Source organism: Nakaseomyces bracarensis (assembly GCF_045282275.1).
Source record: "Nakaseomyces bracarensis strain CBM3 chromosome Unknown Scaff12_0, whole genome shotgun sequence".
NCBI classification, from domain to species: domain Eukaryota; kingdom Fungi; phylum Ascomycota; class Saccharomycetes; order Saccharomycetales; family Saccharomycetaceae; genus Nakaseomyces; species Nakaseomyces bracarensis.
The window spans coordinates 638284-660841 of NW_027263958.1; the positions used below are offsets into that span (position 1 = coordinate 638284).

General features: G+C 39.6%; 11 protein-coding genes across 11 annotated transcripts; 4 read left to right on the forward strand and 7 right to left on the reverse strand.

Moving 5' to 3' along the window:
• Positions 1–3171: 3171 nt before the first annotated feature.
• PAN3 (PAN-complex poly(A)-binding subunit PAN3) lies at positions 3172–5391 on the reverse strand (the record flags this gene model as incomplete). Its single annotated transcript, XM_071053844.1, has 1 exon — positions 3172–5391. The coding sequence occupies one exon, from the start codon at positions 5389–5391 to the stop codon at positions 3172–3174; it is 2220 nt and encodes a 739-aa protein (XP_070910256.1).
• Positions 5392–5858: 467 nt separating this feature from the next.
• URA6 (bifunctional uridylate/adenylate kinase) lies at positions 5859–6785 on the reverse strand (the record flags this gene model as incomplete). Its single annotated transcript, XM_071053845.1, has 1 exon — positions 5859–6785. The coding sequence occupies one exon, from the start codon at positions 6783–6785 to the stop codon at positions 5859–5861; it is 927 nt and encodes a 308-aa protein (XP_070910257.1).
• A 168-nt stretch (positions 6786–6953) lies between these two features.
• On the forward strand, positions 6954–8150 carry SKA1 (Ska1p; the record flags this gene model as incomplete). Its single annotated transcript, XM_071053846.1, has 1 exon — positions 6954–8150. One exon carries the CDS (start codon positions 6954–6956, stop codon positions 8148–8150), a length of 1197 nt encoding a protein of 398 aa, XP_070910258.1.
• Positions 8151–9045: 895 nt separating this feature from the next.
• CDC16 (anaphase promoting complex subunit CDC16) lies at positions 9046–11184 on the reverse strand (the record flags this gene model as incomplete). Its single annotated transcript, XM_071053847.1, has 1 exon — positions 9046–11184. One exon carries the CDS (start codon positions 11182–11184, stop codon positions 9046–9048), a length of 2139 nt encoding a protein of 712 aa, XP_070910259.1.
• Positions 11185–11756: 572 nt separating this feature from the next.
• SPT23 (Spt23p) lies at positions 11757–13295 on the reverse strand (the record flags this gene model as incomplete). The annotated part of the gene is made up of 1 exon (XM_071053848.1): positions 11757–13295. One exon carries the CDS (start codon positions 13293–13295, stop codon positions 11757–11759), a length of 1539 nt encoding a protein of 512 aa, XP_070910260.1.
• Positions 13296–13478: 183 nt separating this feature from the next.
• RAM2 (bifunctional protein farnesyltransferase/protein geranylgeranyltransferase) lies at positions 13479–14492 on the forward strand (the record flags this gene model as incomplete). The annotated part of the gene is made up of 1 exon (XM_071053849.1): positions 13479–14492. The coding sequence occupies one exon, from the start codon at positions 13479–13481 to the stop codon at positions 14490–14492; it is 1014 nt and encodes a 337-aa protein (XP_070910261.1).
• Positions 14493–14584: 92 nt separating this feature from the next.
• On the reverse strand, positions 14585–14833 carry MCO12 (Mco12p; the record flags this gene model as incomplete). Its single annotated transcript, XM_071053850.1, has 1 exon — positions 14585–14833. One exon carries the CDS (start codon positions 14831–14833, stop codon positions 14585–14587), a length of 249 nt encoding a protein of 82 aa, XP_070910262.1.
• A 194-nt stretch (positions 14834–15027) lies between these two features.
• On the forward strand, positions 15028–16008 carry SWD2 (WD-repeat containing protein SWD2; the record flags this gene model as incomplete). The annotated part of the gene is made up of 1 exon (XM_071053851.1): positions 15028–16008. The coding sequence occupies one exon, from the start codon at positions 15028–15030 to the stop codon at positions 16006–16008; it is 981 nt and encodes a 326-aa protein (XP_070910263.1).
• Positions 16009–16122: 114 nt separating this feature from the next.
• On the reverse strand, positions 16123–18243 carry HCS1 (ATP-dependent 5'-3' DNA helicase HCS1; the record flags this gene model as incomplete). The annotated part of the gene is made up of 1 exon (XM_071053852.1): positions 16123–18243. One exon carries the CDS (start codon positions 18241–18243, stop codon positions 16123–16125), a length of 2121 nt encoding a protein of 706 aa, XP_070910264.1.
• Positions 18244–18528: 285 nt separating this feature from the next.
• ATP7 (F1F0 ATP synthase subunit d) lies at positions 18529–19059 on the reverse strand (the record flags this gene model as incomplete). The annotated part of the gene is made up of 1 exon (XM_071053853.1): positions 18529–19059. The coding sequence occupies one exon, from the start codon at positions 19057–19059 to the stop codon at positions 18529–18531; it is 531 nt and encodes a 176-aa protein (XP_070910265.1).
• Positions 19060–20039: 980 nt separating this feature from the next.
• PUT3 (Put3p) lies at positions 20040–22451 on the forward strand (the record flags this gene model as incomplete). The annotated part of the gene is made up of 1 exon (XM_071053854.1): positions 20040–22451. The coding sequence occupies one exon, from the start codon at positions 20040–20042 to the stop codon at positions 22449–22451; it is 2412 nt and encodes an 803-aa protein (XP_070910266.1).
• Between the last annotated feature and the right edge of the window lie 107 nt (positions 22452–22558).

Consider the following 22558-nt stretch of genomic DNA (forward strand, 5'->3'; position numbering starts at 1 on the left):
TTTTGTTGTTGTTGTTGTTGTTTTTTTTCCTTATCTTCTTTTTCTATTATATTATATTGAATCGATTGAATATAAGTCTTGGTTTCTCTCTTATATATCTTTCTTGTTTTAATTTTTTTTTTTTATCTTAATACTATTACAAAATCAAATGAAAAGAAAGAAACCTTACTTAAATGGGGCCTTAATTTCTTCTTATTTAAATAAATAAAAAAAAAGAACACGATATTAAGTATTTTTTTTCTCAATGAAGTCTATTTAATTAATATATTAGGATGAGGGAAAGAATTGGGATAAAGAATTTTTTTTTCTTATTATTATTTTATTACTTAAATTTCATTCCAGGTCCGTGGATTGAAGAAAATCATTTTTTTTATGTAGAGACACAATGTAGAACGATTTTTGGATAATTTATTAGATCAAATCTTGAATAAGTATAGAACATCTTCTACACCTTTCAAAAAGTATAGAACACCGCAGAATGCACTGATTAAACATCACATCGGAAATAACAGACGCAGAGGTCGGTAAGAAAAAAACAAGAAAGGGAAAAGATGAGATACACAATGAAAAAATAAGGGGAGATTTCGAGAGATACGAAGAAAGAAGTGTAGGGAAGGAAAAAAGAAAAAGGGCATTTTAAAAAAAAAAAAAGAGAGAGAGCGACAGAGAGAAAATTTGAGATTGGCAAATCCTCCAATGAATGCACTTGATAATACAGGAGGTTTATTTTAAATCCGAAGTGTTTCACTCAAAGTATCGTAGAAGTCAAAGGAATACATAAACAAAAGACGGCGATGAATAGAAAAAAAAGAGGATTTTCCCAGTGGATGGTTTAAAATTATAAACTCCTTTGTATAAGGAATGTGGAAATCATGTGATACTCTGCAGGAATTCTTATTAAAATACAAACAAACAATAATAAAAAATAATCTTCTTCTATAGAAAAAAGAACATCTCTCTTATAATAGGCAGTCTGTGGATAATAATTGGAAGAGTGGAGCTAAAAGGAGTAAGAAGAAGGGGGTAAGGGGAATTGTGGCGAGGAGGAATGGGGGAGAGTGGGACGGATATAAATAAAACAGCTGTACAAAAGTAGGTATTTGGAGCATATTTGTATATGTACTTGTGTTTGTAATAGTAGTTCTACTTCTATTTCTACTTCTACTTCTAATTGTACTTCTTGCTTATGCCCTTGCTTTAGCTTTCTTGGTTTAAGTCGGATAAAAAAAAAATTTTAAATAATTAAACAAAACCAACAAATGAAAAAGGAGTTAAAAAAGGACCAAAAGGGTGTACCCGCATATCAGTATTTCAATAATAAGAGGAACAAATATTGTTATCCCATACCAAAATAATAGGTAAACTAAAATGATATGAAACTGTTTAAAAGAAAAACGATAATAAGAATAAAAGTCGAGGATTTTTATCTAATAAAAAAGAAAAAAGAAGGGGAGAAAGAAAATACATTCTTTTTTTTTGTGTGTGTGTTAAGAAAAAATATATGAATTTTTATGTCATATAGAGTTTGAATTGATTAGAAATATATATAATAGTTCGATAAAGACTTACACCGAGGAGAATGTAGTATGTTCTATGTTGATAAAAGTTATGAAAAAAAAATTTTCTTTTTATTTGATATGAATATGCTGCTATTGGTATTGTCTGTTCTAATTTGGAACGTGCCGATAGTGAGGTTTTGTTATATAATATACAGATATATATTTTTATTATCAATCATCGAGAAAACAGAAAACAAACCTCAAAATTGAAAAAATAAAATGGGATAAGGGGAAAAAGAGATTAATAATATAGAAAAAGAAATCAGCTTTCTTTTTTTTTTAAGAAAAAAATTGATCAAACGGCAAAGAATGAAAGAAAAAGGGAGATAAAAGCACAATACGGTAAATAATAAATAAAAAAGCTTGTCGAGCTTGATAGAATTCAATTTGTTAGTTTTTTTGTATCTGTTCAAAACCAAAAGTAGTAAAGGAGATTAGCAAATAGGGAAAATCTCTATTTGACAATGCGTAACTGCAATGCAAAAGACCTTAACAAGTGACGAAAAAATAAACTATCTGCAGTATGTAAAAGTGCTCGATACTAAAAACTTGCAATACAGCATCGATTGTAGGGAATTAAAAAAAAAATTATATATATATATTTAATACCGAGCTATTTTAGGTATATACGACGATAGTGCCCCACTGCGATTTTGTGTTATAGCCAAGGTATATTTTAATGATTTTAAACTATTTTGAGAGGGAAAAAAAGAAAGAAAGCCCAACTGAAACAGAAGTTCGAGAGAACGAGAAGCCTCTCTGCTGAAAAAATTAGAGCCGTTGAGAAAAACTCGTAGGTCTGGTGACATAGAACATAAATTAATTTATATTACAAAAATGTGATTAACGACGACCGTATGATAGGTTGCTTAATTAAAATAAAAAAAATTTATTTCGTAGGGAAGTTTTTTTTATCCTGCGGTATATTCTTCAGAGCAGACTTGATATCAAAACCCACTACTGGGCTTTCTGAGAGTTTTTTTGATTTAACAAAATAAATTAGAATACAAAGAAATAGCCGAAAGGACGAAAACGGAAATGGGAAATTCCCAGATCTGTCATGCAGCAACAACAGATGGTACAATCCCGATAAAATTACCGTCTTGTTTAAATTATTTCTCTTTTCTTTTTTATGTCGTCATTCCACGGAACCCAAATATGGCGCATCCGTTAAATATTTTGAACAAAGACAAAAAAAAGATAAAAAATTATGAACTAATTTGTAAATCCTACCATTCCGGTTACAAAACGTTAAAATACTTTTTATTATTATTTTTCAAGGTTGAACAAGAAGGGAACAAATCATCCAATTGTAAAAGGGTATAAAATCTAGTCAATCACCAAAATATCTTTAGTGCATAGTGATTAAAGAAAGAAATTAAATGATTTGCAAAAAATAAATTCTTGTAATTGGGTATATTGAAAGATAATAAAATAAAAAAAAAAATTTCTACATATTTGAACTATCAATTTCTTATTATTTTAAAAAAAAAAAAGGGTTTTATTATCAATTATGAAAGAAGAAAAGAGAAATTACCCTTTTTATTTTTTAAATAAATATATCATTTTTAGGTGTTTTTTTAATTATTATTTCTTTTTTATGTAAAAATATTTATAACGTCATTGCTCTAAAAGTCTTGTCTATGATTTCTTTCAGTTTTTTGTAGGATACGATAATCGAGTTCATCTCATCAGGGGTTACCAGCAAGATGTTCTCTTGCACCCCTGCGTCTAGTTTGTTCAAGCACCGTAGTACGTGTGTAAGGTCTGTGACGGGTCTGCCTTCTGGAGAAATTTGGTGGAAAACGTAGTCATAGAATAGGACGATGGCAAACTTGTCTCCAGATTCTGACCAGTTGATGTCTAGTCTGTTCTCTACCCTTCCGAAGATAAAGTTGAGTTTGCATATCAAACGGAACAACCGACCGTTCTCCAATTCGCGGGAGAGGATATTCTCTGTGTACTCTACCATCGTCTGCTGGGCCTCCAGCACCACGTTGCACATACGATCGTAACCGATATAGCTTTGCATCAATTCGGCGATACTTATATCTGACTCCTTCAATGCAGATAGGAAGGTCTTGAAATGCTCTGATACCAATGGCAGAGCTGAAATTGTATCACCATGGTAGTTGGCCATTCTACAAGCAAGTTTGAAAAGTATGTCTCCTAGTGACGCTAGGTTTCCTCTTAATGATGTAACTGCTTCATTCTTCTCATCCTGTGATTCCATTTCTGGATAGCATAGGTCAAGTTCGGGACACGTAGATATCTTTACACGTGCTTGACCAGTTATCAGAACCTTATCGAGATCGAGTTCCCCGATACTCAAGTTCTTCATATTGTATATCACTCGCAGGGCATTCAGTAGTTGAATTGCATAATTCCATAGCAGATCTTCTGAGAGTAGGACATTAGTGAAATTTGAGAAGTGTGTTTCATGGAGCGAGGTTGCGTTAGGATAGTAATCAGATACAATGCATATTGATGAATCCCCAAATGCAGTAGTTAGGAAAAGGTCTTTTAGGGCCACAATGCTAGAGCTGTCCAACTGTGACCATTTCTGAAAAGTTTTGACTATAGTTGTAGGGTCGTTAATCTTGATATCATGTATTCTTCTTAGTAAATATAATTTGCCGTCCACATTGGAGAAGACTTTATAAAGAGAGTTAGCATGACCGTGGTATCTATCCTTGCTATTACTCTTTTGATGAAAATCAAGAGGTACTAGACCAAAATAATCTTGTACTATGTTTGGAATACTACCTCCTGATGGGAATAACTGCAACGACGCTAAATTTCGTTTTACCAACTCTTCTCGAAGGTCATTAGGAATGAATAGCATCCTAGCTGTCCTCTCGTTCTTCTTTAATGCGTTCTCTAGCTGAGGTGGTGGATCAGGTGCATATAGATGGTATTGTAATATGCTATGGCTAGGTGGATATATGGCTGGGTATTGGAAATTCAAATGCATCCCAAGATCAACACTAGGGCCCCCGTTCATGGGCTGCATCATTCCTCCTGGTGTGGATTGGCCGGCCATCTTTATGGATGCAATGGACTGCGAGTTGTGAGGGTCCATCATTGGATGCATGCCCGTGGGGACCATACCTATCGGCATGGAAGAGTCTCTCATGATTACAGGCGGCCTATCCTGGAACTGAGACTGATGTATGCCTGAATTTTCAATACCTGACAACGTATTCGGTTGGAGCATAGTGTTATTATTAACATTGCTATTATTATTAATATTGTCATTATCGACACTGATCATATTAGCTGCAGTACTATTACCATTGATATTGTTGCTAGTGTTAAAGGTATTATTATTATTGTTATTGTTATTACTATTATTATCAACTATCATACTATTTCCACTCGGCAGTATCATGGGCCCCTGTGAAGGCACGGGAGTAGAGGATGTGAACATTTGTGGAGGAAGAAAAGGAACTGGTGTACCAGTCTTCATTAAAGGAACAGGAGAGCCTGGTATTGAGTTCTCCATAAAGCCACTACTATTTACCTCGGAGTTCAGGTCCGCAGCCTTTGACATTGGCGTAAAGCTGGCCGATGCCTTCGCATTAAACTTTGGCGCATGATTCTTCATTCCAGCACTGAGTATAGGAGCAGAGACTGAGACAGAAGACACGGGTGTCGTAGAGCCCTGAACACTAGCAACACCAACCGTAGGTTTCACCTTGACTTCTTCACGACCCGCTTCATCTCCCTCGTGCTTAAATGGGCATCCTTCGTCTTTCTTCTTACAAAAACCATAAATAATAATATTTCGACAAGGAACCTCCTTCGCCCAGTCAGGATTGATCTTATCCATTGTTTTGCACAGTTTATATCTCACCAATTGTTGTATTGACTTTTGTCTTTTGACCTATACGAACTATGACCAAACAAGAAGCCCCTAAAATAAAGTAAAAAACAACCACAACACCTCTCTGAGCCCACAAGTCTAAAAAATCTATAACAGATGAATAGCTCTTGTATAGAGCGATGCAGCATTAGTCAATCCAACATCCCAACAAACATTCGGTGATCACATCATGGTTAAATATCAGCATAGTCTAACTTGCTCTTCCCCCAGGCCCTTCCCACACTAAAAAAATTAACACTACGTGTACAGTGATATCAATCATCTGATTCTATATAGTCACTATTGGTAGTTTTAAGTTTGTTTAGTTCATAAAATCCAGCATATTTATTTATTTCAGTTATGCATCTATCTATATATATCGAGTGGCCAGTGCAGATATTCTGTGGTTCTCTCTTTTAACACAGCAATTGATTCTAGATGTTCTTGTCTGCGATGGCGTCCTGGACCTGTTTGTACACGACGTCTACTGGATGATCACATCTGACTTTAACCACTTTGTTTAAGTTGTCAAAGTAGTTAACCACTGGCATTGAGGTATCCTCGAAGGTGCGGAACCTTTTCTTGATGGAGGCGATGTTATCGTCTGCTCTGCCGCTCGTCTTACCACGTTCGAGCAATCTCTCGAGCATGACTTGCTCGGGACACTCGAAGAACAGGGTGAACTTGCTTGGCACAATCTGTTTCTCAAAGGACAGGGCTTGGTCCATCTTACGTGGGAACCCGTCGATCAGGAACCTGGTGGACCCATTGCTGTAGTTTTCCTTGATGGCGTTCTCCAGGAGCGACAAAGTGACCTCCTGTGGGACAATCAGACCTTCCTTGATATAGTGCTTAATCAATTCCCCGAACTCAGACCCTTCACGGTTTTGTTCAGCACGTAACAGATCACCAGCACTCAAGTGAACAAATTTATAGTCCCGGACAAGCTTTGCACACTGTGTCCCCTTCCCGGCACCAGGACCACCCAACACGAAGATAACAGAAACCTGATCACTAGAAAATGCTGGACCCTTCTTACCATCATCTGTAGACTTGGCCCCCTGTGCTTGGCTCTTGTTATCCTTTTCCTCGATAAATTCCTTTGGAAGCCCCTTCTCATGGCCTAAAGAGTACAAAGTGGTACCGACAGCTAACGTAGCTGCAAATAACAAAGCCCACTTCTTACCAGCATTGCTCTTAGCCCTACCTTGAGCAGTAGCACGAGCATTGGCCTGGGCAGTGCCCTGGGCATTGCCAAGAGAAGCATTCTTATTCGTAGCTCTAGGGATGTTAGAGCTAAAACGGACGCTCAGCGGGGCCCTGATACATCTAGAGGTAACTGGTCTAGCCAACCTGAACATATTTTCTTTGCTTATCTGATGTTGTCTGTCTCAATTTCTCCTGCAAGACTAAAAGATTGAAAGCTTTTAACATCAACTGAAAAAAAATTTTTTTTTATTTAAAAGTATTAATGATCCATTGAAGTTGCAGCTGAGACTCATTGAACTGAACAAAGAACAACGATCATAATGGAAGATGATAAGCTGGTTGACTTCCTGCTGAGTGATGATGTTGTGGTTACGGTGTCACGGAAGGAGAGACGGTCTAGATGGTTAAGGGAGGATGTGCAGGCCATTGAGGATAGTGTGGAGACCCTGGACGATAACATAGAGAAGCTTGAGGAAAAGCTGGAGAGGGCAGAATTGAACAACGATGAGGAGGAAGATGATAAAGAATTGGCTATGGATCTTGATGATTTGATACTGAGTGAGCCTGTACGGCTTGAACAGAAAGATCAGAAGAAGAATAAGAAGAATAAGAATAAGAACAAGAATAAGAAGTCTGCGGAGGAGTTAGTATTTAAGAATCTTGAGGATATGGATGTTGATTTTACGTTTCAGAAAACCTTGAATAAGATCATTCAGCAAGAATTACAGGAGGAAAGGGAGTCACTTGGATCGAAGAATAAGAAAAAGAGTAAAACCTCTAAGGATAACTCTACTGTGTCTAACTCTATAGTTCCCAACTCTACTAAGTCTAAAGATTCCGTACAAGAAAAGATTAAGAAGGCTAAGAAGAATAAGAATAAGAATAAGAATAAGAATAGTAAAACGTCTGACACAGATAAGGAATCAGGAGTAGAGCTTGAAGTAGATGAGGACTACAAGAAAGATAACAATGGAAATCGTGAGACTAAGAAGAAGAAAAAGAAGAATAAAAAGAAGATGATGATTGAAACAGATAACGAGATGGAAACCAATAACAAAACGGACAGGGCCGCTGTAGTAGATCATCTTGACAAGAATAAGATAAATGGTACTCAGGAGATTAAGATGGACTCAAATGGTAGAGATGAGAATAAGAATAAGAAGAAGAAAAAACAGAAAAAAAAGGAAAATAATAAATCCAAACCAGAACAGCATTCAAACAAGACAGAGGACTCAAATAACGACATAAATGATGATCCGAATCAAAAACAAACAATTAGATCAGGCGCTAATGATGAACTATTGCAGAATACTGAAGTAGTTAAAAACAAGAAAAAGAAGAATAAGAAAAATAAATCGATAAAAAATACCAGTCAATACGATCTGATCTCTAGTCATAGCAATAGCAACGAAAGAAATGACCTTAATGATAGCAAGGGTAGAAATGACCACAAAGTAAGAGTTAAAAAATCCTTCCAACACGACCTTGAAACAGCACCTAGCACTATTGAATTCTAACGTATGAAACCGAAAATTATTCAAATAAGTTTGCATTATATATAAGCATTGGATAATCTAAATCACATGATCGATCTATTGGTTTCTTATTTTGCATTTTAACAATGATAACTCTTAATATCTTGGCTAAATATAAAATAGTCAGCTAGTATTCTTTCCTGATTCTTTTACAGGAGCCAATGAACTTACTGTATTATATAATTTAGGCATATTTCGAGTAAGAGTAATTATAACAGGCATTATCCCAAGTTGACATGAATACTCGTAAATAATTGTTAATGGTTAACATACATTTCGTGTCCGTTCCCAATGAAATTGTATTATAATAAAGCAATAGCACGGTAAACGTTTTATGCTTATTGATGATGTAAAAATACTTAGATAATCCCTAAAAGGTGATCACTCCTCAAATATATTATCTTGTTGCTGTCACCGATCAGCAGTCCTAGCAGCTTATAAAATGGAATATTGTCTAGCTAGCTTATATTGCTGTGTACTATGTAGTTAAGTGGGCTAACAAGTTGTGATACAAAATTTTGCATTATCCTGACGAAATCTTAACAATAAAATTACTTACTTTGGTATTTGAAAATCCATATTAGTTCAAACTATAACCTAAATTGTGTTTCGTAAATTATTTATCTTGGGCAAACGGAAAAAATAAGTAGCTAGAAATAACTAATGGCCGAACTATTGAAATTGGTTTATGTAGTTCTGAGCAATACTATGGCTATTTCATTGAGGTTTCAGAGTTAAGGATTGCATAATTCTAACTCTATAAAATCTGGATAATTACTAACCTAAATAAATTCGAAAAACAAAGTGATCAAATACTGGGAAATCAATCTAATAAGCGAATTATTATATTCAGCTCAAATAGAAGTATATAAGTATATCAATATTCAACTTCCATTTCATCATCATGTCCGACATTAGCAGTGATGACTTCATTAATTTTGGTTCTCTTCTTAAGAATCTGCATTGATTCAACAGGCCCTTGTCTACGTTTGCTACCTGGCGATCCGTTAGCATTATTTTGTCGTATTTTAGTGTTAGCAACAAGAGGGTGATTGTCATCTAATTCTAGCGTTACATTTAGTTCTAAAGCATAAGATAGTAATCTCTGTGCACTACTGTTAGCAGGATTAATAGCCAGAACCCTATGGAGAATATCAATAGCCTTCTGCAATTGGTTAGTTTTTAAGTAAAGATAACCCAAAGAGCAATAAACCTCTGCATTGCTTTCGGAATCCTCTAATACATTCGTGAGATATTTGATAGCTTTGTGATTTTCTCCCAGCTTTCTATATGTATGGGATAGATTGATTTGAATGGAGATGACAGTCTTAGAAGAGTGCTCTAAATTTTTACAGAACTCGGCTGCCTTTTTCAAATATCTCTTTGCCTTATGCAGTTCACCCTTCTTGAATTTTAGTACTCCAATTTCATTTAATATTACAGGATCATGTGGGCATGATTGATATGCAAGAGAGAAATATTCTTCAGCTAAGGATAGTGTATTAGAAGCCATATACTGCATTCCGAGAAACAAGTTAGGTAAACTCATACCAGGGAAAAATCTTGCCGCAGTAGAATATGCAGATATTGCTTGATCTTGCTCACCTTCTAAAGCATACGTATGTGCAAAACCCAACCATGCTGGAGCAAACGTTGGGTCAATAATAGAAGATTTAGAGAAAAATTTTCTTGCCTCTGGAACTCTATCAAGTACCATGTAGTAAGTCGCAACGCAAAACCATGTGATACAGCTTTTTGGGTTCTTTTCAGCCAATTCATGAGATAATAAGAACAATTTATTAGACAATTTCAGTTCGTGTAAACATGAAATGTATATTGGTAGTACTTTGGGATTTAAAGGATCTCTTTTTAACGTAATCTCACAGAGGTTTGAGCATTGTGAAAATTTGCATTCAGTAAACAGAACATCTATCTCTGAGCATACGACATCAAAGTCTTCCGAAAGCTCATACTCTTCTTTTAGTAGCGAGTGAGCTGCTGCTGTCCTTTCGGGGTTAATTTTCTTTGATAGTTCCAAGGTATACAAACTCTGTATCAGGTCTTTGTCCTCCCCAAGATAGTCAAAATTCAATGAATCTATTAATTCCCATTCTTCATCAGGAGTGAGCAAGTCTTTTGTTACCAGTTCCCGGTAGGCCTCAAAATTCTTCACGTCAACCAGAACAGCCTCTTTGAAACATTGCTTGGCTCTGGTAAAATCGTTTTGCGCAGCATATATCTTTCCTCTCAGGAAACACATAGAGGATTCTAGTTTTATCCCACCGTCACTTTCAACTGGTACATTTCCTTCTGCGATCTCTGCAAATGGATTCGTTTCGCCCACAATATCTAGCGCCTCATCAAAGTTCTTTATGTCAATGTAGCACCTAGCCAGCAGATATCTACATACTATGCTCACGGATATCAAGTTATCCCTAGATAAAACCTCTATACACCTGTTAAAGGACCCCATAGAGTAGTATACCAGAGCAAGCCAAAAGGCATCGTTAGAATTCTTAGTTATAGCGTACACTTTGTGGGCCACGAACTCAGCAGTACCATATAGATGTTGGATCCATGCATCATGCCTCCACAACCGGAGTCTCTCCACTAGAGGTAGCTTCGATATGTTTATCTCACTCGTACCGTTCCCAGCAGTAGTTATCGTCGTAGTAAGCGTAGTGGTGTCGTCACCTTCATCGACCACCGCTTCGCCATCCCCTATCTGGCCAGTAACTCCAGCATCCTCCCTAAACTCCCTCTGTAGACTAACTTTCCGTAATGTTGACGGGATCGTCGATCCCAGCATACTGTTCTTTGACATCGAGGCAAGTAACGATCCATTGTTCGCAGGCACCTGCCTCCTAGGAGTGGCCAAAGAGTACATTGATTTCTGAACTAACGGACTAGTAGGTCCTAGCGGACTTCTCCCACCATCTTCTATCGACTGTCCATCTACAGGTGATACCATCAATCTCGGCCTGCTCTGCGTTGGTGTATTCCTGTTCGGTATCATATCCTCGGTATATAGCAACAGCTCCCTTTGGGCAATTGGTTATCCTACCACTATAGCAACTCTAGAACAGTCAATTAGACGATATACTGTGTCTGTTATTCAATGAGCTTCCAGTTTATCTGATCAGATCAGTCATAGCACTTTGTGCCACTTTTGCACTAAAAATAACGATTTTTGCCAAAAAAATGAGGTATGACATGACATCGCCAAACTTCGATATAATATCGACAGCTATGGTAATAAAACATGCTGAACATAAAGAAGTTAATTACAATCTAGGAACTACCAGGAACGGGACAGCAATTTTATATGCAAGAAAGATTCAGCGTTACGGTAATAGCGAAAGTATGTAATAGGATAAATAAAGGTTGCATAGAAATATGAATATCTTTTATAGTTTTTTAGTAATAAACACATAAGGATAATTAAAAAAAGGTAAAATAGGAATGTAGGTTTCTTTATCTTTTGAATAGTTTCACGATAACAAATATTGGAATAGGAATAAAAACAAAAAAAAAAATTCTTTTTGGATAAAAAACAAAGCAATACGAATAAATAAATTGTGATCTTTTTTATAGTTCTGACGGGAGTGTAACTGAGTTGTTGTTGCCTACAATCTTCCAGGCTATGCTCTTTGCGTTTTCTATCTTGCCGTTCATGCGTAGACCGATCACCTGCAAGGCCAGCTCTATCAATTGGCGATCGCTGTCGTCGAAATATGTAAACTCCACTGGGAACCTGGACGGCACTAGAATACCGCCTTCGTCTTCGAGGGTTACCTGGACTCTACCAGGTTTTGTAGTAATTGGAGATGTGGCCACGATAGTGGTTTCGTTCCAGTAGGTCATAACAAGTGCTAGGTTTTCGCCAAAACGAACGTTCAGACCCTGTCTAAAGTTTCTTCCAAGGATAGTCACCTCTGTTCCACCTTGTACTGGACCTTTAGAGGGTATAATCTTTTTGATCTCAGGCGTATACGAGGCATCAAAGAGCATGTTCGTGATAGAGTTGAGCGGTTTGGGCTCGTTTCGCACTGGGAAGTGCGGTAGAGCCGAAGACACGCTCGACGCCGGCGAGTCATATGCATCTGAGGGTATCAGTGAGGTGAGTATCGAGGATGCATCTGTGTGAGACAATGAGTGTGATTGCGACATCGAGTGCGACATCGAGTGAGACATCGCGTGCGAATGAGTCATTGTGTGAGGTATTGAATGTGACATTGAGCGCGGGTGTGACGAGGTAGATTTCATTTTCTTCGCCTTCTGGACCACGTATTCTGAGCCAGACACGTCTGACCCAGCTGCTATAGCAGAGTCAGCACCAGAGTACCCCGAGTTTCCTCCAGAACAGCCTCCGGAGTTCCCGCCGGAGTTGGCAGTTCCGCTAGTCATCACTGAATGAGCCGGGTTCAACTGAAACTGCGTACCTTGTTTCAACGAATTAATACGCTTGCTGTCAAGAATCATAATGGGCCCTGCCAGGGCGGCCCCGACCACCGCGTCGCGGTGGTCCTTAACCACAAATAACAGTTTGAATCCCAACTCAGCAGCCTGGTGCGCACAGTAACACACAATCCGCGTCGTAAGCTCAAACTTTGTACTTCCAGTGCCTCTATTGGCTCCAGAACGTGGCTCCACAAACTCCCGTTCGTTGAATATCACTGCCTTCCGCGCAGGATGCGCCCGCCAAGCAGCGTTATCACTCACACCGGACTTCCGCCGCAGAGACCGCCTGTATTCCCGGTTAAGACACATATCACACACCTGCACATCCTTATACCCACCGGCCACAACTCCAAGCACATAGCACTCCATATATAACACCTGAGCATCGGCCGTGGCAGGCCTCGTCTCCATAAGATGCCGGTCCTTCGCAACACACTCCCGGGGAAGCTTCAACAAACTACCACCACCTTCTACCTCAACGACAATCTTCATCTGATTCTCCACCCGCGACATAGCAGGTAAACCTATAACTCGAACTCCATATCCCTCCTGTTCATCAGCCTGGCCAATAGCTTCACCTATGGCCTGTGCTTGGGCCTGTCCCTGGGCAAGTCCCAACTCCGCTAGCCTAGCTACACCGTCCCGCCGCCAGCCAGTCCAGTCCATCGTTATACGTTAAATATACTTCCTTTGGGTTGGTTGTGTGTTAGGGTTATATCGGTGATATGCAGTCATAAGGCCTTTTTATAAAAAAAATTTTTAATGGGCGAAGGGGGGATGAATCAACATAAATTAAAAAGGCAGCCAAAGCAAGAAGGGCTTAACAGTAACGATACATATAGGAACACGATGGCAATGACGATGGAATGGGTTAAGGAGCAGTTTGGGGATGTTGAGCCGATGAGTATTGAGCTTGCTGTGCCGAACGAGCTGTGTAAGATACTGTACAGTGACGAGTACCGGGTGTTGCTAGGGCTGTGTCGGCGTCTGATGAGTGAGAACGAGCTGAGTGAGCGTGCGTTGCTGCTGACTGCGAAGGTGATCAACTTGGCGCCGGCGTTTTACACTGTGTGGAACTACCGTTACAATATCATCAAGAGTCGTATCTCTGGTGGCGAAGGCGAAGGCGATGGCGATGGCAAATTGGGTGATGATGCTGCACTTTTGGATAAGGAGCTCGATTGGTTGGATGAGGTTACGTTGGGGAATCCTAAGAACTACCAGATCTGGTCTTACAGGCAGGCGTTGTTGAAGTTGCACCCGGCTCCGAGTTTCAAGCGGGAGATGCCGATCATCCAGCTGATGATCGACGAGGACACGAAGAACTACCATGTGTGGTCGTACCGGAAGTGGTGTGTACTGTTCTTCCGAGACTTCAACCACGAGATAGCGTTCACGGACCTGATGATCAGGCGTGACATCTACAACAACAGCGCTTGGACGCACCGCATGTTTGTGTGGCAACACACGACGCCCTCGAGCACGCAGATCATAAGTGAGATCGACAACTACCTAAGGACCAAGATCGAACTCGCTCCACAGAACATCAGCTGCTGGACCTACCTCCGCGGCCTCTACGAGCTCTTCCTGAGGGAGAACTATGACCCTTCCATCATACGTTTCGCCGAATCCTTCGTAGACGGCGTATTAGAGACCTCAACATCATCAAAAGAAGAAGAAGAAGAACAAAAGGACGTCCCTGACAATATAGAGTCCTCATACGCCCTAGAGTTCCTCGCCCACGTATACTCGAGAGAATCATCCAAGAAAGAAAGGGCCATCCGTGCATACAAGCTCCTGGCCGACAAGTACGACCCGATCAGAAGCAAACTATGGCAACACAAACTAGCACAACTAAACTAAATAAAATATAAGTAGAATCTCATTTTTAATACTTTCTTTTTTTTTGTTCTCAAATACTTATTTATTTTCGTATATAGAATATTATTTATGTTTTAATCAAGCTCCTCGATCTTAGGGAACCCATCGTACGTCACCTGTGGCCTAAACCACTTGCTCCGGCGTACAGCTCCCTGTATATACCCAAGACACAGCTCCCCCCATTGCAAGTACCCATGGACCCACCCACTAAGTCCCATCGTCTCATACCGCAGCACAAGACCGGTACTCCGCCGCACAGCAGCAAGCACAACAGCGACCAGCGTCAGGTCAATGCCCCATCGAACACATGATCCCAACGACATTGTTTTGCTGAGCCTATAGCTTTAACTCTAAGTAATAGCTCAGCTTATAGCTTGCCAGTCTTATATAGTGAAAAATTTTGGGATGCCCTTATTTAAAAAAAATTATTGAACAACCAGAGCTAGAGGTAGCTAGAGGTAGAGAGCTTGAGGACTAGAGCTTGATATATAACCAGGTGGTAAATTAGTTTTAGGGGATGTCAATTGGTATTAATAAGGAGAACCTGTTAGGGTTTAAAGGATTGAAGAGTTTCCGGGTCTCTGAGAAGGAGGTGAGTCCCGTTACGTCGCTGAGCTTTGATGACCATGGGCAATACTTGCTTGCGTCGGCTGCGTCTGACAATATGCACCTTTATGATTCTGTTGGGTGCCGGTTTCTGAATAGTATTGCGTCTAAGAAGTACGGGTGCCATGCTGCGAGGTTTACGCATGCGCAGAGCGAGTGTGTCTATTCCTCTACGATGAAGTCGTTTGATATTCGGCACTTGAACCTGGAGACCAACCAGTACCTGCGGTACTTCATGGGCCATGGGGCGTTGGTGAGTGACATACAGATGTCCCCGATTAACGACACGTTCTTGTCGGCTTCTTATGATGAGAGTGTGCGGTTGTGGGACTTGCGGGTCTCTAAGGCGCAGGCAATAGTGCCTACTGTGGTGCCCAATTGCATAGCATATGACCCTAGTGGTCTTGTGTTTGCGCTGGGGAATCCTGAGGCCGGGGAAATAGGTCTGTATAACGTGAAACAGCTGAAAGGCGGTCCATTTTTGGTTATCAAGGTTGATCCCAGCTTTAAACAGTGGAATAAACTGGAATTCTCTAACAACGGGAAATATATCCTTCTAGGGTCATCTTATGGGAGACAGCTGATACTAGACGCTTTCTCTGGGGAGCAGTTGTTTGAACTAGCGGGTACTAAGCCCTTCCCACTTCGAGAGTTCATGGACTCTGGCTCAGCATGTTTTACTCCAGACGGTCAATGGACATTGGGAACAGACTACGACGGCAAGATAGCTGTGTGGAACCATGGTGAGTCTATCAGCGGAAAGACTCTGAAACCAGTTGGGTATATACCTGCTCCTGCGGATACGTGCCCACGGACAATTCTCTTCAACCCTAAGTACTCAATGTTCGTAACTGCCGATGAGTCCGTTGAATTTTACGCATTAGAACAATAGACTTGCACATTTAATTAAACTATAAAACAAAAAAAAACTTTTACTTCTATCATTCTCATTTATATAGATAAATATAAATACTTTTAATAATATTAAACCTTTTTTTTTCTTGCTCTATTCTTCAAGAACTTCACCTACGTCTGGGTACCTTAGGTCTGAATTTTCCTCGGACCACTCTGCCCAGTTCTTTAAGTACTTGTTCCCACTACGTTCCAAAATTTCAATATTACCAATTACACATAGCTGTCTCTTAGGTCTGGTCATGGCGACATTTAGACGCCTCTCCTCTTTTAGGAACCCTACCTCTGCCTTATCATTACTACGGACCAATGAGAGGATAATGCATTCCTTCTCTCTTCCTTGGAACCCATCTACGGTGGCTACTTCAATCAGCGGGTAAACAGGGTTCTCCTCTGTACCGTTCACTAATCTCTTTAATAATGATACCTGAGCGTTATATGGAGAGATAATACCTATACATTCTTGAGGAACATTAGATTCAATCAGTTTACGGACATGGAATAGAACTAAGTATGCTTCGTTCTGATTCAGTTTCGATGAAAAGAGGAATTTTGCATTCTTGGAGGTCAATTCGTCTTCTTCTTCATCCATTTCAGGGAAATCATCACCTTGCGTATCGTACCAAATAAGAGGCTCATCTGTCTCTTCATTGCTATCAACCCCCGGTAAATCACTCAATAAGATATTTTCAACAGAATCATCAGCTATAAGTTTTCCGTCATACATCTCATTAGAGGAGAATTCCATAATATGACCATTCATACGGTACTGGACATTCAGTAAATTTTTAAATTCATCACCATAGAGTGTCACTATTCTATCAAATAGCGTTCTACCTAAATTCTTCATTACTTTGTCGTTATCACTAGTCTTAATTGTTGGAGGTAATTGCTTATTATCACCAGCAAGGACAAGTTTCTTGATATCGGATTGCATATGTGATACCAGGGGGATCCAGCACTGAGGCTCTAAGCTTTGTGAGACTTCATCAATTATAAGACAGTCAAATAGATGAGGGTGTTCGCCGTCTTCGCCGGATTTGTAGTAGTTACACAGTTCTCTACTACTGGAACCGTGTAATGTAGAAACTACAACTCTCGACTGTTTTATCAAATCGTTAATCACTTTGCGCTCACGCAACCTCAATTCTTTACGTAGTTGTTTAACTTCTGCCCAAGCTTTCCTTCTTTCACTTGACGACTTGATGGTCTTTATACTGGCAATTGTCTTTGTGATGTCTCGTGAGATGTCCTTTATGATTGGTGCGGCATCACCATCTTCTTTACTTAGTATATCCAAAGAATGGTACCAATTATTCTTCAAAAGTCTGGCAGGATGACCCACTCTCAGTAGCCATTTCTTGTCCTTTATTACTTTAGAGAGTCTTTCAAGAATAGTGTCAACGGCTATATTAGATGGAGCACAAACAAGCACTCTGGAGTGCTCATCCCTCGCAAGTATTTGCTGTATCAATTCAACAAGAGTGAATGTTTTACCAGTTCCAGGTGGCCCATGGATAATTGATAGTTTATTTTCTAGACTGAACCTAATAGCATATTTTTGCGCATCATTAAGGTTTGGATTGTTAAACTCGATCGAAGCAGTCTCCTTCGTGGGTTTTGTGGATTTAAACCTGCTGGTCCCCCCCTCGTTAGGAAGCAATATGTCAAATATGGCATTCGAGATGGACTGTTCTTTTACCTCTCGCAATTTTCTCAATGTAGAGTTCATCCTGTCATATGTTACTGTATTTACTGTCTTCATCACATAGAACTTATCGTTGGAATAAATCATGCTAGTTGCTGTAGTCTCCTGTGACTCATCAATGGCAATTGAGAGACTGATCGGGGCACTGGCACTAGCCTCATCGTTACGCATCTTTACCACGACACCTTGACATTGCTCTTTATTATCCTCTTTCTTGCTGTATGGTCTCAATATGACGATATCACCATTCTTCAAGTCATTAGACCCCGGTGTACTCTGCACCTGCGACAATTCAACAACATATTTACCAGCCAGTCCAGTTCTAGAATTCGTAACAGTCAGATTCGAGATGGCAAGCCCCAATCGAGATAGACCTTTCAACGGTATTTGCTTCAACAACGACTCCACCAACTCAATATCCTGGGCCTTCTCGTGATCTAGCGACTCGAGAAACGTATCAATTATCTTCGTACTGCTCATTTTTTCTTTCCCACTGCCGTTTCTCATTAAAGTCAATCTGTTGTTCTTATTATGAGTACTGAGTCCTTAGTTTGGAATTGAAAGATTTGTCTTATATAGTAATATTTTTTTTTTTTCTTTGAACATGTTGATAAATACAAAAAGTTATTGTTTTGAATATATATTGTTGTTTGTAATTTTTTTTTGTAGTTATAAAGTAAGAAAGATAGTAATGTTTTGTTTGTTTTTGAATATTTGAGTTTTATTAACAAGCAAATTCTTTTAAACAAAAAAAAAAGTGCAAGGCTCTGTCGTTGTTTATTTTGTATTAATTCACATAACAGACATGTTACCAAACTTCTGGTAGTACGATGGGATATCCCACTTACCGTTCTTCACCAGCTCAGCAACACGCTCGTCGATCTCTGGCTTAGCCTTGACCAACTCGTCTACGGTCAACTCATCGAATGGTCTAGCAGACTCGATATTCGAAAGTGTCTCCTTCAAGGCCTTCAACTCCTGTGCCACAATCTTCTCCGTCTCCTTGGCATTCTCCATAGCCAACTGCTCAAACGACTCAATAGCACCCAGCTGCTTGGACGTGTCCACCGTAACAGGCTTATACCCCTTCACATACTGCTCAATCTTGTCCACAACCTCACTATTCTGTAGTACCGAACGGTAGTGCGAGAAATCAACCTTGGCAGGCTGGTGTTCCAACTCAAATAGCTGCCTACGCGCCTCATCATTCCTCTTCTTAAACGCTGATAGCTGGGCAGCAGTCTTACCAGTCAACCTCAACGACGAGATAACCTTCGCCCAATCCAACTTATTCGCAGCAGCAGCAGTCCTACTCAATGACATTATTTTTATTATATTGGGTTGTATATATTCTCTGTGTCTCTCCTGTCAGCATCTCAGTATAATCCAATCCTCTAATCCCCCCAAAGGGCCAAAATTGCTTATATAGACTCTGCCTCTCTCTCTCTCTCGCTAAGGGCCTTAAGGTGACGTATATAGTGACATTAATACCTGACCAATCACAACGGAGGAAACCTTTAAAACGGTTGGATATTGGTGTATATAGCAAAATATCATGCCTAGTGTTACATCTACTTGTTACTATGCCTACTGTATATCGCTAGATGGTATTGCTGCTACATGGCATATTGATATTATAACCCATTGTAGCTCTACGGTACTATAAACAAGAAGCACTTCTAATCGACAATACAGTCTTTACATTACAAGTAACACTTCCGTGTACACGGAAGTGCTACTTGTAATGGATTGTCCTATGCTATTGTAATGCACAACTGAATTGTCTTGTGTTATGGTAATGTACACTGAAGTGTCTTGCAGTGTGTTTAGAACTATGTATATATAAAGAAAGACAATGAAACGTTGCAATGAAACATTGCAATGGGAATTTTACGCTGGATGCAAGCTTGTGTATATATATCTTTGTAATTGTAGTTAATAAGAAAGTATTTGTGGGATATAGGGAAGGGTGTCCATACCAACTGCTAATAAGCAACCTTGGGGGCAACCTTGGGCAAACCTTGAAGCCATGCCGATGGGCCCTGCCACTAGGCAAATGACAATGCTACTGGGCAATGCTACTGGGCAATGCTGCGATGTGTTGGTTGATCGCATTTGGCAGCGCATTGTTTGCATCGCTGTGTCTCCAACTTAGGTTTCGGAGTTCGGGCTCCGCGTGCTATTTAAGCACAAAGGGCCCAAAGCTATAACATAACCATTAAATTAAAAGCTCAGGAAAGATATATTGTAGTCTAAAGGTATTGAAAGGATAAACGAGGTGTTCTTTATAAACTTAAGCTTGGATGGGGGAGATCAGGAAACGGAATGGTGTTTCTAGTCAAGGGGAGAAGCGTGTTGCGTGTCTCCGATGTCGACAGAAGCATATACGGTGTCCTGGTGGAGATCCGTGTGCCAAGTGTGAGCAGAGTAATGCAAAGTGTGAGTATCAAGCTCCTACGAAGAAAGTTGCTGTTAACGTTAACTTTATTAGGCATCTGAACGATGGGATATCGGACTTGAAGAAGGAGAATGAGCGGTTGCGGTCGGTGATCGCGATGCTGCAGAGCAAGAACCACAAGTTGGAGGCTCAGGCGCATGCGTCGAAGTCTGATGTTGAGAGGATTTCTGGAAGGTTTCATTCGGAGAACGTCACTGAAGAGGAGGACGGCGACGATGATGGAGAGCTCATCGCGTCGAGTTTCGCTCAGAGGAGTGGGCGACTCATCGAGTCACACAGTGGGTTGCGGTACTTCGTAGGGTCATCATCTATGACTCTCTTTGGGTTGGAAATACAGTCCTTGATCTCTCACTATGTTAACGAAAAGAACCTGAAGCCGTTGCCCATAAATCTGAAGCTCGAAAACCGTACTGACCTCACTGACTACAAGAAGTTCCTGGAAGACGCCGGAGCCAATAACCAGTCACATCAGTTGACCGGCCTGAGTCCTGTTGAGAAGATCATACGACATGATGTCAAGAAGTTTGAAGTGGTACTGAGTCATATGTACTGCGGCAACTCCGACAGGTTCACAGTCACTCTGCCAGACTATGAGTATGCTGTGCTGTTGGTCGAGAAATTTATCACCTTCAATGATGGTTGCTTCTACTTCTTCAATGAAGGTTTGGTTAGAAAGGGTCTCGATATTGTTTATGCTGACAAAGAACTGCTCTATAAAGATGACGACACATTACAGACAATGTGGTTTTGCAAGTTGTTCCTCATCTTTGCCATGGGTGAGATGTATCTGTGTTCTGACAAGATGATATCGAAAATTAGCGTTAAGTCCATACCTGGTTTTGAATTCTTTTCTATTGGTTCTAAGCTATTCAACTGTCTCTTCTCGGGTGAAAGACTTGAATGTGCTACTAAAGAAGGTGGTATCGAAGTGCTGCTGTTATATGCTTTCTATTTACAGGTGGCAGATTGTACAGTAGCCTCGTATTTTTATATTGGGCAAGCGGTACGGTCTTGCCTGATTCTAGGGATGCATGTCGATGCTCAAAGTGATATTAAGTCTAGAGCCGAATTGGAACACCAAAGGAGGCTTTGGTGGACTGTCTACATGTTTGAGCGTATGTTGAGCTCGAAAGCTGGCCTTCCGTTGAGTTTGTCAGACGCTACCATCGCGACTGAACTTCCAAGTGACTTAGGACTACATCCTACGATAGATGAACATTTTATATTTTCCCCCGCAGAAAACATTGATAACTGTATTGCCATTGTGAGAATTAATGCTCAAATTCTCAAGAAAATGTATCAAAGACAACCTAATTACAATATTCTCCCAGTATTGAAAAGTGTTATTCAGTCCCTGTTAGAATGGAGAAATACACTCCCGGATACTTTACAGGTCGATTTTACTAAACAAGATCTAGAAATTACTCGTCTAGGCACTAATATTTTCACAGAATTCTTCCAAGGGATAAATCTTGCTATTAGACCTCTTCTGTTCCATTTTACTTCTGTTCAACTAAAAAAATTTAAAGCGAGTAATACCTATGTTGATCTGGCTAAATACTCCTCCACTATTTCTTCTCTTCTAAATTGTTCTTTACAAGCTTCAGTGAATACTATTCGGTCTCTTTGGGAGCTTATGGAGCAAAATATGGTAGCTGTATTTGGTTACATGGATAGAGAGTATTTATTTACATCTTCCTGTACTCTTCTGCTTTTCAATGTCGCCTTCGGAATCCATGAGCAAACAAATGAATATCTTGATTATGCATTGGATATGCTTACAACAATGAAGACTATGGGCAACGTTTCAGCTGGCCTAAGGAGAGCTCAATTACTGACACTAATGATGAATATGGATTTCCATGCTATCATGAGGGATCTAATATCAAAGCATAGCGATTCGTTTCAACAAAATGATGAGGAGCTGTTGAATAATTTGGAAAAACATGAAACTAAAGAAGCCACAACTCTGTTTAATGCAATTAAAGGGACATTGGAGAAAAGTTACGAAATACCAATAACGAAGTTAGATACTGAAATAATGGAACAGAATCTGAACCAATTAGAACAAGTCAACAATGCTGATAATGATGACCTACAAGAAATTTTAGATGGTATGGATTATGTTGACCAAACTGATAGTAAGCTTTGGAAGGAGATATCTGACCAAGCCATGTGGCTAGGAGACACAATGGATCCAACCGCAGCTATTGGTATTGAATTAGAATTGGGTGATAACTTATTAATGATGAAATGAACGATACTGTATCCTTTATTCAGTAAACATGTATTAATTTTTGGACTACTTTTGTAAGATTTAAAGTCTTATTTTATTATATCCATAGGCTACTTCCAAGATAGAAA